Raw genomic sequence first — 14,558 nt, 5'->3', positions numbered from 1 at the left:
TAAAGAAAAATGGAGTTGACTCTTTTAACATCTGCTAGCCATTCAGTTCAACTAATTGTAAAAGGACTGTTTGATTATTCACGTTTGTTCCGCTGTTATTGGGTTAAGATATTTGTTACATATAAATGACTGAGTTGCTTTTTATGAGAATTTGATTCATAAAAGCATCTTTGCTAGCACAAGCAGTAACACATGCAAAACTATTATTATTGGTTCGCCTTTTTAGAAACCTCATTATTCCAGTGAAGCTGCCACGGCAGCTCGGATTCTCTCACCCAATTTCCCAGACAGCTCCTGAAGTGTCTGTCCTTTTTAGCTAACTACAAAGAGCCTGCACAACTGCCTTTGAGAAGATCCATAACATTAGGGTAGCTCAGGTCAGATGAGATGAATCCTACACAGTGCCACCATTCTTCCATTCTGAATAGTGTGATACTCAAATGGTACCCTATCCAAGCAAACAGCATACAAACAGAGCCTAAAAATTTGTGTTTACAAAGTATTTCAATAATCTTAAAGGATACATTTCCACTTTCCATTGCTAGTGTGATCTTACTTATCTTTATGCACTTGAGTATATTTTCAGGTGCTTACTACAGATTGTTCTGGTTAGTATAAAACACATATTCCAAGGTTCCCAATCATGTATCTGCTACTGAGCTCTCAGAGAAAAACTTGCAGTAGAACAGAGCTTCATTTCTTCATAAAATTAGAATTTTAGAATAAATGTTCTACCAATTTAAGTTATTGGAATGGACAGCATGAAAGTAGTCTAATTTCCCCCATATCAAGCCTCAAATCTCAAATTAATACAAACACTGTGAAAATTATTCAACAACAAGTCCCAGTGACTAAATGCATTGCATCTCACGAGCACCATAGGTGAAGGACACCTAGGTACCTAATCTAATCCTCTTTGTTTATGATCTACCAAAAGCAGTGAGCAAAAATGTGAAAAACTGTCCCTTGTATCATAAACATTATCCCACACTTTTTATCAATCTATCATTTTTAATTAAATATTTTGAAAACACACGTATCATATTTAGTGGGTGTATCACAGTTGTACTTAATGATAATACGACCCATACCATGGGATTCTGATCTCCTAGTTCCATTTTCCGACAGCACTACAGCAGGAAATCAGTGGGCTCTGGCAACTTCCAAAGTAGGATCAGTTGCATTTATCTGGCTTCAAGGAAAACTATGAAGCAGCAGATTCATCTCCAACTTACAAAGGTCAGATTAAACATAGGCAGTGTGCCTACCTAGGCATTAAAGTACAGAGATGATAGATGGTATTACCATCATGCTCTATAGTATATTAACAAAAGCTGCTCATTTTGCATGGTATATAGGATAGCAGGTACAATGTTTGTACACTGTGTTCCATGGTAGAGTAACCATTAATCTTTTAGCTATGACCAAACACTTTTTCCAGCTTTAGAAAATATCTGGCAAAGAGTACAACGAGAACATTGCTACACAGGCAGCCTGAGATTATCTGCAAGCTGCAGTGATGGAAGGCTGAGATAGCATGTACTGTTCCTCTTTGTATTGCTAATGCACGTATTGATTTTCAGCAAGTCCCTCAAAACAATGATTTGAAGCTCAGGGTAATTTCAAAAGTATGCTGTGTTCTGTAGGATCATCTTCTTTGTGCAGTAGTACTATACAAAGTGCATGTCTAGTCAGAGGAAGATAACTCAGTCCACAAAACGCTTACCCTGCCAGTATAATCGACTGCTTTTCTCAGCGTGTAAAGAGGGAATATGAATCTTCCAGGTTATGAGAGACATTAATCATCAGAGCTGACTAAGAAACGCAGATGTTGAATGCAAGAAATGAAAATGTGTCTGATCAAACAGTAATTGGCTCTTTAAAAGTAAATTGAGTGGAAATGCTGATAACCTATGCGTAAGGTCAATAAAATCACAAAGCTACAATAGAAAAAGGGATGTCAAGACAGACCCCTTAGACTACCAAAAAAAAGTCAAACTTGAACTGCTGCATATTTAATAAATAAACAGTTGTGTCACTATCTAAGAAAGCATCAAATAATTTAAGCTTCTGATTGTAGCCGCTGTTGTTACACAGACAAGTTTTCCACAGATTCCCCTATGGCTAACAGTTGTGGGGAAAGCCAAAGGAATTAGTACTAGACTTCACAGGTGATTAGAAGTGACTGTCTGCAGCCCTGTATCCTGGATTTCCAAGCCAGAAATGCAGATGCAGCCTGGAGGATGCCTGCACAACACACATTTGTGCTCCCAGACACCCCCTGAGCTATCCTAACGGTGCTGCTACTGCAAGGACACATGCAATGAAGCATGGACCTGATGAGCACTGGAGAGGGTGCCAGTGTCACCTGTGGCAGACATGCACAGAAAAGCCAAACACACATCTATTCAAGCATAGAGCCTGCTTATATCTGTGTTTGTAACCTTGGGGGCAAATCAGCAGTGATCCTGCCTACTGCTGGCACAGAGTTTGGGCAGACCCTTCCAGCTGTCTGCAAAGATGCACCACTGATGTTGGGACTATTGCCATCACCAGCTCCTGAGCTCCAGTTCATGTACTGCTTGCTGCCCTTTCCCTATACATCACTTTTAACTAATTACTCAATTATTCCCTGTAAAACATGGAACCCTACCACAGGACATGATTTATTAGTGTTTGTGGAGGAATACTGGCACCTCACTGGGAGTACCAGTTTGAGCAAGTTTCAATAGCCTCTTTAAGTGAATTATTAACATGGAAATAATTGCATCTGAGTTAAGGTTGGGTATATATACTCTGTTGCATTCATTCAAGGATTTTTAATGTGTAATATGCTAACAAAGTAATTATTATTGCACTTTACCATCAGAAAGAGCTTCAAAATACTGTGATGAAACTGGAAACTGGTTCCGCCATCCTGAGAGCAACCGAACTTGGTCCAACTACACACTGTGCAACTCTTTCACTTCTGAAAAATTGAAGGTATGCTACAGTTAAAAAGACAGCAATTGTCTTGGAATGGTTTTTGGCTGGGCACATATGAAGCTGGTCAGACTCATCTTCATCTTTTAGTTTTATTTGTTGCATTTATTTGTTGAATAGAATTGGCTTCATAATTTTAACTTATTACAATTATTTCATGAATTCTTAGATCTAAGTTAGACCTAATACATGTTTGCTACAGGCTGGATGATTTAGTAGCAATTCATCTCATCGACTTCGCTGCATTTTTCAAATGCATTTTTTAATCCCTGTGTTCTTTTTCCTGACCATCCAACAGTTATAAAAGGATCCTTTAGAATTTCAGTTTTGTTTTCAGTAACCAGAATCTTCCAAGCCATTGATAACTTCTTAGCAGGGCTGGAAATCCTAAAATAGGTTAAGATTGTTTTCATAAGCAAAGAATATCACGCTTTATTCAGTCCCTTTGAATAGAAACATTGATGAAGATACCATTATGCCAGAAAATTCTACAAACCTGAACACATTTATATTTAATAGTTTAACTGAAGTCAGTGCGACTATTTACAGTAATAAATTAAGCATTTGAATCAGTATTTCCAGCTGCTGAGCTGAAAAAGGAGATCAAAGTCAGAAAGCAACAAAAGAAAGGGGAAAGAAATATGAGAACAGCTTTTAAAAAAGAATTTAGGTAAGCTCATGAAAATAAACATATTTCTCAAATGTGAACGGAGCTCCAGGAAAATCTGAATACAGATTTGTGACAGAGTAATTTGTGACTCTCTGGAATAATGGCAGGGAAAATCAGAAAGTGATTTGATTTGGGGTTTGTCTTGGAGGATCTTTTATAATACGGCCAAAAACCCGTAAGTGGTTATACTTAGTAATGATCCAGCATACAGAGCTTTGGAAAAGTCTACTGGACTAGGCAGGAGGTGAATTCTAAAAGTTTTTGCAGCATGAGGAATCATCATGGTAAACTGGGGCTCACCTATGCAACAAAGAGAGAGTAATAGTAAGAATCTTAGCTCACAGAGGCATTAAATGCAAGCACCATAAAAATACCATTTTTCCAGAAGTTGGCCGTGTAGAGATGCAAAAAATCTAGTTCTGTTGCCTATTACCCATGCCTTCCAGAAGAAGAATTTTGAATATCATTCAAGCAAAGTGCAGATAGAACACAACGGAAAATGATACGTCCCTTGAGATTGTTCTGAAACAAAAAATAATGGAAAATGCAGAAAGAATGTATCTGTACAGAAATACCAAGTAGGATTATGACCTTCACTCCAAGGCTTCAAAAACCAGGAGTGTGCTTGGTTTCTAGAGTATTTTCATGTATCTATAGAGAGTCTAATTAACTGAGTAGAAGATATTTCTATTTGATAATTCTCTTTCCTCAAGAGATGTCTAGAGGGACATGGGAGGAAGAGCATTTAAGTGTTTCTATTTCAAGTATTCTATACCCACAAAAGTGCATAAAATAAAAAAATTGGTGAGTCATTATAAGCACTGTGTATCAGAAGGGCCATCAGAGACTGCCATTTCAAGGAGTGCAGAGGTTAATAAAATAGTTAATTGCTTGTTGAAGCTAATTGGAAATAATAACTTGCTGTATTTTGGAATCACTTAAAAAATAAATCACATCCGGTTCTTGAAAGTGCAGTAATAGACCATAAGCTTTATTACCTGAGAGGTCAGTACTTTCTGATCTGTCTTCACTGTTGTATGTGGAAAGCTTTTTTTGAACAGTTACCATGGTAAGACTATATGGAGTGATCACAAAAGCTATGCTGAGTCCCAAATATACCTTTGAACTGATTTAGCAGTTGTATGCTAAAAGGTAGAGAGTTTGTGTCACCAGAAGTGCTTTGGGACTTGCATGCAGCTACCTGGAATCTTTTGCTACTCACGACTGTTATTTGCTGAGGATTGTATACAGGAGAGACAGACAAACAAAACATCCACAAAAATTCATCTCTAAATTAAATTCAGTCTTTAAAACTGTATCAGTCTCATATCATACAGCCACCACTTAGTATACAGTGAAAGAAATGGCACATGCATATAGGTAAAAACCTCTCCCGCTTCTCCACATTAAGAAATCTCTCTTCTCTACACTCTGATCTGCCCACTCTGGGGTTGCTGGAGCTCTCAAGAAAAACAGCAAAAAAAAACCACAAAACTTTAGAAATATTTATGGCCAGAAGAATATTGTGGTTGGTCATTGTGGAAGGAAAGCAGGCGATTCAGAATTTTTCCAGTTAATGTGCACACTGAGTGATACTTGTATCATGTCTACATAGCCAGAATGGTGTAAGTGTGACTTTGTTGTAAATATGAAGCAGGCCACCGCACTTCTTAGGTTAACGAATGCAGGATATGACTGAAGTCATACAATCTCTGAAGAATAGCTTTGTTTTCTGAATTTTACTCCTACCTGTTTTCAACAGCAATTCTCAATTGGCTTGGAAATGCCAAAAGAAAATGTAAGTGGCAGAACACAGGACTATGGAAATCAGTTAGAAGTATGCCAGATATTAGCTGAATGTGCCTGAAATGAAAGACTTGCATGAAATTTGTCTTCTCCCTTTATTCTTCTTTCTTTGCCAAAAGCATACAAAGGATGCAAAGAGGGAATGATAAAGAAACCATGCTCAAAATGCTGCACAGGTACTTGCAAGCTTTTCTTAGAGGAGGGTGGTCATAAAAAATTCATCTAATCATTGAAAAAGGAAAATTGCCCATGCATAAAAGAAAAATGAATGAAATAGAGGTGAAAATAAACCCAGCAGAAGAACCTGCTATCTAGTCATTTTTCAGGACAGGCTGATATTATATTAGTGCTTTCAGAAAAAAATGGAACACTGAAGCTTGGCAAGCCGTTAGCCTCCCGCAGTATTCTGACAGCTAGACGATGCTTTAGAGCTTGGCTGAGACCATTGTATGGCATTTAAATACTGCAGCATTCTGATGCCAAGGTGCTGTCCTGTGATTTTGCTTCACTGTTGGCACACAAAATATGGATAGGCCTACCATAGATTTTGATGATATTAGTAAAGTGAACTCCTGGTTATCTATTCATACGCACTGTTTTTTACAGTGATAACAAGACTAGCTGGTTGCACAACAGGAAGGTTTACTTTAGTGTCACTATTGCCATGGTGTATCTTGTTGCAGTGTGGTTGGAGCTCCTAAATAGTTTTCACCTCATCTGCTGCTTTCATGACTTCTTGGACCTTTGTCATAAGCTACCAATGAATTGTCCTTTCTGTTTAGAGAATCCTGGCATTTTCACCCACATGTCATAGCACAGACATTCTACCTCCTCAGTTATTGTAGTTGTTTTGTTGGTTTTTTTTTTCCACCTTTTCCAGCTCTACTATGTCCTTCTTAAGGTGAGGAGTTCAGAAAGATATAAGATGTAAGTTTTAAACATAGACAAAAGGATGTTCTACCTCCAGGGCTGTTCCTGTTGATCTCTGATGTTTTCTTGACTCTTTGGATAACAGTACAGAGTGAGCCAGCAATTCAGAGACTTGGCCATGATTACTCTTCGTCCTGAGTTTGTTTGCCAGTTCAGAGTTTAGCATTATGTAGACAAAGATTATGTCGCTTGTCCCTGCTTTTATCTTTGTTGAAGTTCACATAGTGTCTTCTTGTTCTCTCTTAGATATGTGAGAAGTCTATTACTATTCTCTAGAAGAGCAAAGTATGATCTGTAAACAGTCCTCAGGTCATTAAAGAATACATTGAACAAAAAAGCCAGCCCTGATACCTATCCTGAGGTCACCTGACTGACTCATCTCTCCATCCAAAAGTGACCATTAAGCTTTCACTCCCTGCTGCTTAAATGTCTTTCAGACAGTAAAACCTTTCTTCCAATCCTGTTTTCTTCAGTATTTTTTTAGGGTGGAAACTTGCCATGGGCTTTTTGAAAATCCTTATGTATTATGTTTGCTGTGCTTTCTTAGAACTCAGGAAACTTAGTTATGCATAGTTTAGGCAGAGATTTTGCTAGTGAGTTCAGTGCAGCAAAAAAAGGTCAACTTATGTAAGAAACACTTATCTTGTCTGTAGGCCTTAAGTCCTGCTATTTAATGTAATGCTGCTATTAAAGGAATATTGCAAAAGAAACTGTGAAAGAAAAGAAATAAAAAATATACTGATTTTGTAGATTCTTCCTCAATGAGGAAAAAAAATGGGTGCCTGCGAATTGTTCATGCTTGCCTTTTCTTTTTGTTAAATTTCAGATGGCGTTCATACTTTATTATATGGCGATCGTTGGCCATGCTTTGTCTATAACATCCCTGTTGATTTCCTTGGCAATTTTCTTCTATTTCAAGTAAGTGTTTCTTACAAACACTCTTTCTTCTTTCCATGAGGGATCTCATGTTGCAATGATCTCATGTTTCATGCTGTTTATTACAGCAGTGAAGGAGCAGTGGGAGCTCAAATTTGCCCTCAGACATTTAGATACAGTTTCAGTCGCTATCAGTAGTGAGGGGCTGTCTGAGAACAACCTTCTGGTTTCACTTCAGGAAACTGTTGATCACTAGAAGACACGAAAGCCAGTATATTTCTAGCAGATTAAGGAATCCATTTGTTTTTTTATTTTCCAATAACATGAAAATCTGAGGCATCTAGACATATCTAAATCACACTCTAGTCAAAGAGGATTTCTCAGTAGCAGTTTTAACAAGATACAGGGAAATTACTGTGGAGAAAATATTGGAGAATGACTGCTGGACAGGGCTTTGAGCTATTGTACATCCAGAGCTATGCTGACTCACAAGTTTTCTTAGTTGACTGGATACAAACTATTTTTGTTTTTCACAATCTTCTCTGCAGGTACTGAGAAAGTTATGCAATAAGGGCAACCTACAGCAATTAAAGGCCATCACTGTTGTTATTATAAAGAGAGTATTTTTTGGAGCCTGCGAGAAAATATTTGAAGCTAAATCTGTTGTCTATGTCAGAACACAAATAGGCCTGTGTAAGAGTAGCGCTCTTTTTTACAAGTCTTTGATGAGCATTCAAAATACAATTTGTCACTTCTTTATCATCATTCTCATAGAAAGATATGTGATATTCTTTTGTGTAGCCATCAATTTCAGAAGCTCAAAGACATATATTTGATCCAGAAGCGTAGAATACTTTCAGACATACTTATTTACCTTCTCAGAAGATGGACAAAAAAGCATGACTTTTATAGGTCAGAATTTATTATTTGTTTTTATTTGTTTGACTTTTCTATAAAACTGAAAGCCAAAAAAAACCCCACCCTTCAAGTCTATCAAATTGGTACCCAAATATAACAAATATACCAAATACTTTTTTTTTTTTCAGATCTTAGTGACCAAGATAGTAACTGTGAATTATGAGCAGTTTCTAAATTAATGCCTTCCCACTCATGCAAAATCATGAATCTATATATGCTTTGTTTTCAAAAAAGCAGGATTTATTCTCCACAGAAACTATTTTCGAAAGCAGTTTTTCACACACTGAAATTTCAAAGTCTGTAAGGGGAAGAATTGGCATTTTTTCCTACCTTGTAGCATTACCTTAAAATGAAGGGTATTTCTGCAATCACTGAACTTTTTGTAACCAGTAAGTCTAAGTAATCAGAATGAAGTACACCCAGTGCATATTCTGTCATAACCGCTTAGTGTATAAACGTTTTGTATGACTCTTGTAGTGCAGAGGTTTTATTTGTCTAGACTGAATAGTATTTTTAAAGTATCTTGGAACTGGTAGATTTCACATGTTGCATCATAACTGAATAACTTCATTACAACATGAAATTCTTTACATGCTGGATTGTAAGATATCATCATCTCCATAAATCAAACTTCTGTGGTGTGTGTTTGGGCCCCAAATACAAATATGATTTGTAGAATTCATTGTTTTATAGCAAACACAAAATTCCTGCTTAAGTGTACATAATAATTGTAGAAAATTGGGGTTAAAAAGAAGCTCTTGCTGAACCTCTGCCTCTAGAGACCAAGAGATGGTTGTCTGTCTTTAAAAATCTGCAGTGAATGTTGCTCCACAAGACCCCAGATACTTGTTCCAGTGCTTAAATCAGTTATAGCCTCAAAGTCCCTGTATTATTTAAATCAGTTTTTACAAGGGCCTTTAGCCTATTTCTGGTCTCAACTTTGATTTATATTACCTTTTCAGTCTTTTCTGACGATGCACTTCTTATGTCATATAAAAGATCCATGTACAAATCTGGGAAATATACCTGTAACCAGGTCAAATATTATGGGTTAATTATTCCAAATACATGCTAGTCAATAAAGTCAGGAGAATGGCTGAACCTTTTGCATCTTTTTTGCAGAGGACTTAATTCCTCTTTGAGATGGTGAAGAAATGGTATCTCCACATGAAAATGCAGAGAAACAGAAAACAGTGTTTCTAAGGCAGGACAGAAGAATGAAATTATTTTAAATGAGAGTGAAATAAAGCAACCAAGGAAGGTAGTTTCAGAAGAGAGGGGTTGGGATACACTGTAACACAGGTGAGAAGCCATGAGCAAAAGAACAAAGGGACCTGGATATTGTGAATGAAATCAGACTCCAAATAATGTTAATGGCTGGAACACAACAGAAATGTGGTAGGATTGAGTTTTATATTTTGGTTAGATTCATACACTTATGGGTATATTCAGATTGTGTGCTTTTTAGTAAATGTTGTCTCAGTAGCATTATGTAAATCTTCTGCCTGACTACCTCACCTGCTGCTGATCCCTGAACAAGTTCACCATGGATAAGGTCAAAGTGTCCATATAATCTGGAAAAGAGTGTGCTTAGTTAGTGAACCGTATGAAACAGAAAATGCAATGATTGGACTTTGCATAAGCAGTCCTAGGAATTTAATAAGATTATGGGCTCAAAGTAGGTGAATAAAAAATATGGGTTATTAATTCTGGTAATTTCCAGAGGATCAGTTTGATAAGTGGTTGTGATAATGTGTTAATGGGATATAGAGACAGACAGAGATTGCCTAATGAACTGCTGAATTCCCATCTCTTCTAAGAAACAGAGCACAAAACCACAGCTACAGTAGTGCATTAAAAAAAAACTGGGATCCAAAATCTTCTAACCAGGCTCCAGAGCTCTCTGGGGCAGTTTGGACAGGATTTGGTTTAAATGTCTACCCAAAATGGTCCAGAAGGGTAATTCCATTCTTCTGAGACCTTGCAGTGAGCAAGACAGGCTCAGGTTGACTCAGCGTGAGTTCTGAATCACTGACAGCTCAATCCTGACCATTCCCAGGCCACACTGCAAGACTCATCTGACAATAGCCTTCCTGACAGCAGAACGCCTCCCTCTTTCCTCCTCCTCTGCTTATCCTTTCCTTTCAGTGACTAATCTGTAACACAAATATTACAGACACAAGTAGAAAAAGGGATCAAAACAAAGCACCAAAAGATGAGAAGACAAAGAAGAAACCAAACTCAAATCATAAGGAAGTAAGAGTAAAGCTGTTCAGGAGCAGTCTTCTTGTTACATTCAGCTGTCTTCTCCTGTCCGGATATGGCAGTGATAGATTATTTGACCTTCAATAGAAGGCAAGCTATCAATCAGTCAGTCAGTCAAACAGTAAGAGATGGTTTCAGAGCTGTACAGTAGCCTTTGGTTGTAGACATGTCAGTTAATAACTTGCAGAGGTTTCTTTATCAGAATGTGAGGAAAAATTCTTCCCATATATAAGCAGTCTTTCCTGCCAGAGATTATTCTCCTTTGAATTTGAAGTATATAAATTCATAATTATCTGGCATCACAGATGCAGTACTTTTGGAAGGGAATATTGTGTCAGTATTGGTGAGCGTTGGTAAGCAGTAGTAATTTATAATAGGAAGCAGAATATTCATAAAGCAGAGTGCCCAACAGTTACATGCATTTCAACACTATTCCAGTATTTTTATAGTTGCAGACTGAAACCCCATCATTGTCTTACACAATAAAAAGAAAAAAAGGAACACCTCACACCAAATCATTTCCCATTTAATTATTAAAACAAAGATATTTTTGTAAATATAAGTGAGGTGTACAGTAAGTTTAGGTCTGTGAGAACAACAGATATTGTGTTGTGAATGTGCCTGCCAGTATCATTGTTGGCAAGGCTTTTAAAGGAAGTTGAAGAAGGATAATGTATGCAAGGATCAATTATAGAAGTTTGTTGGGAGTTTTCTCCAGGGAGGACATGGTAGAAAGCATGAAAATAATTGTTTAAAAACTAAATTAGTGTCCAGAAGATGGAAAATAACTGACTGGGTGCAAAAATCAGTGTTCTCAATATTCACGACTGAGGATTAGTGACAGATTCACAGAATAGATCTGAAAAGAAAATAGTGTAAAAAATGCCTTGGATATCAATATCATAAATGCAATAGAAAAGTGGAGGTAGAAACTCAAAAATAAAGGTGCCTGTGTGTGAATAGGATGTCCTATCTCCATTAAAGGAAGTATAGGAAGCATAGGGAAAAAGTGGGACAAACGTGCAAATCACAGGAGATATTGAAAGTCATAGACGCAACTGATAGAAGCATAGTGACATAAAGAGAGATGGAGTTTTAGGTCTGTATGATTAGCTTAGTCATGCCTTTTTGCATAATTTTTAATAAAGCTGAATAAGGAATATACAGAAAGTTGAGTGGAGGACGAAAAACATCTTACAAAGACACCTGCAAGGAATGATTAGAGAATATGGAAAAGAGGCAGAAAGAGAGCTAAGAAAGGTCAGAGAATGAGAATAACAGTGGTGACTGTCAAAACCAGTAGGAAGAATGAGCTTGGGTTTTTCTAGGAAAAAAACATCACAAACTGCTTAGTACAGGTTCATGTGCAGGGCAAGATGGGTAGATGGATAAGAATGGAACTGAAAGAGGGTTTCCAGACAGAATTGATGGCAAATTTTCAATGAGATAAAAGATTAATAGGAGAAGGGAGGTGAAGCCATAGAATATAACAAATTGGACCATGAGTGCAGCTGAAAATTAGTGAAGCCAAACTTTCTGTTATAAGGGAAGATGCTGAGAAAAATGAGAAGACTGGACAGGAATTTTCCCCTCTGGGCAGACTAAATCAGGAAGGTGCTGTTGCCATTTTGATAGAAAATACTAAGGGTCAAGTAATTAAGTGAGGGTAGGGAAATATACACTTCGTGATGCTCTTGGATCATTAACATGAAAGCTGTAATCAAGGAAGAAAAGACTGAGGGAAGGATGATGACAAGCAGGACAAAGAGTTTGGACAGCAGATGGAGCAAAATATTTGGAAGGGTAATCCAATTTTATAGAGAAGGAAGACTGGGAAAAGCCAAGAAAAGCAGTGAGGAATTACAGGAATGAGAATGGAAGCCCACATGTATGGCAGGGACTATCACAAAAAACTGACTGTCTGTAGTTGTAGCCACATAGAAGGTCAGCTGGGAAGACATGGGGCTGCATTTCTGTGGTCATGATCTGGAAACTGCTCTAAGTGATTGATTTTGATTTATTTGAATATTTATTTGAATATATTTTTTATTTGAATTGACTTATTGAGGATGGGATGCACATTATCAGGACTATAAGAGAAGGACAGAGAGTGAAGTGTACATGGTAGTGTCCCAAGACAAGTGATGCCAGTAGGGTTGACAAAGTGTAATGATGGAGAACAGGAAGAAGGAAAAAATTGGGACCAGACAAACAATATTAGAGTGCAGAGGAGCAGAAGAGGAACACTATGCTTGATTTGTGATGGGGGCAAATGCAAGTGAAATAAGCACAAGAACACAGTGTAGGATAGGTCAGTCCAAATAACAGTCTATTTTCCCCAACATTCTATCTTACAGGAGGTCAAACTGAAGATGCACCTAGCCCCATATCTGGTACTCAACAGCTTCCAATAGCTAATGCTAAAATAATATAGAATCAGGACTAAAGTAGAGAGATACTCTTCCTTCTAGCCCCAGGGACCTCCATCTCATGGACATCCTAAACCAAAAAGGGTGTCTTGGTGAGTAAAGTAGATCAACAATAATAGTGAGAACTGCAGGATGATGATAACCATAGCCAGAAAGGCAGTCTAAGCTAAAGGAAGAATTCCATCCAGTGGCTCACAGCCAAGTGTAAGGGCAACTTAAAGATATGTTGCAGGTCACCAAGGAGGAAAAAAAAAAAAAAAAAAAAAAAAAACCAGAAAAAAAGAAAAAGAAAAAAAAAAAAGGAAAATAAATAAAGAAGCAAACAAATAGATAAGCAGAAAGGGGTTCTCTGTTTTTAGAAAAAGTGCATTCTGCATTAACCTCCATGTACAGAACAGCTGAATGTCACAGAGAGCGCGCAGCTCCAGGCTGTGAAAGACTTACATGCCTCAGCAAGAAGCAATATTTGCTTGTCTTAGCTGTTCTTTTACCTGCAGGTTTCACCAGCTTTCTTTCAGTGATCAGTGAGGGTGGACATCACATCATTATCTATCAGCTTCAGGACAACTTTTCTGTAATCAGCTCTGGAGTTGTTCTCTGCTCGGGGGTGGCCAAGGGGGTGGTCTGAGGTTTTTGGTAGGAATTGGAAAGGACAGATGGTTCACGATGGAAATTGAAGTCATGATTTAGTTGTGCAAGAATTTAGTAACCTTGGGAAATTCTGCTACCCTCAATAGCAGAAATCCCTCCACCACCCCCCATGCTGCTGCTCCCTCTGAGCAGGAAAACAACTTCTTCAGCTGGTGTCAGAGGCATGCAGGATACCAACCCAAATCCCCCTGAAATTTAAAGGGATTCCCACACAATATTCTCATCACCAATTCCTAAAGCAGCAAATAATCTTCATTTGAATATTTGGGAAATTCAGTCTCCAGGGAACAGTTACTTATCAAGCAATGGTCCTAATTTTTGCTACTTGCATCATGCACGTCCAATAATTCTCAGGGTTCTGCTTCACCGCTTAATATCTTGATTACTGTGAAATAAAGAAAGGCATCAAGGAATGAGAATGTAGCTGGATAGCTCTTTGCAACATGGCTAAAAAGCATGTGGTACTAAACAGGTGTAAAAACAAAACAAAAAAATTTGTCAGAGGTTACGGCTGCAATGCAAGGCATGTGTTTTCCAATTACGCCTTGCCAAAAGGCATTCTTGAGAAATTATTGCCAGAAAAGAGCTTGTTAAAGTGACTTCAGAAGAAAAATAATAATTTACAACGTGTGCTCCATATTTTTCAGGAGTCTCAGCTGTCAAAGGATAACACTGCATAAGAATTTGTTTTTTTCTTACGTGCTGAACTCCATGTTTACCATTGCCCACCTCATCATCGTTGTGCCTAACCCAGGCCTCGTGAAAAGGGATCCTGTAAGTATCCTTCTTTGTATCTTTACACTCATATAAAATTACTATGGATGAATCAAAACGAGGTATGCCCATTCACCAGTTAATGATAGCCAGGCACAAAGCATTCAGATTCTCAGAATTGACCTTGCTCAGATCTTTCACCCAGCAGTAAAAAGCTTTGAATTTGGTACAGGAGGGAAAAGCCTCAGACTTGCTACAGACTGTTTATACAAATTTGTGTCAGATCCCCACTGCTCTTGTCAGCAACTGCTTGGCAT

General features: G+C 37.7%; 1 protein-coding gene across 3 annotated transcripts in view; it reads left to right on the top strand.

Moving 5' to 3' along the window:
* The window catches only part of CALCR (calcitonin receptor), a 132,036-nt gene that overhangs the window by 84,828 nt on the left and 32,650 nt on the right, over window positions 1-14,558 (top strand). For all 3 annotated transcript variants that reach the window (XM_015853563.2, XM_032443122.1, XM_015853562.2), the window contains 3 exons: window positions 2,870-2,982; window positions 7,215-7,306; window positions 14,175-14,301. In XM_015853563.2, the coding sequence (XP_015709049.1) occupies window positions 2,870-2,982; window positions 7,215-7,306; window positions 14,175-14,301 (332 nt within the window). The remainder of the gene's footprint in view (window positions 1-2,869; window positions 2,983-7,214; window positions 7,307-14,174; window positions 14,302-14,558) is intronic.

The sequence above is a fragment of the Coturnix japonica genome, chromosome 2, assembly GCF_001577835.2.
Source record: "Coturnix japonica isolate 7356 chromosome 2, Coturnix japonica 2.1, whole genome shotgun sequence".
In the NCBI taxonomy this organism is placed as follows: domain Eukaryota; kingdom Metazoa; phylum Chordata; class Aves; order Galliformes; family Phasianidae; genus Coturnix; species Coturnix japonica.
Note: the sequence above shows the minus strand (reverse complement) of the source record. Positions and strands in the feature narration are given on the sequence as shown.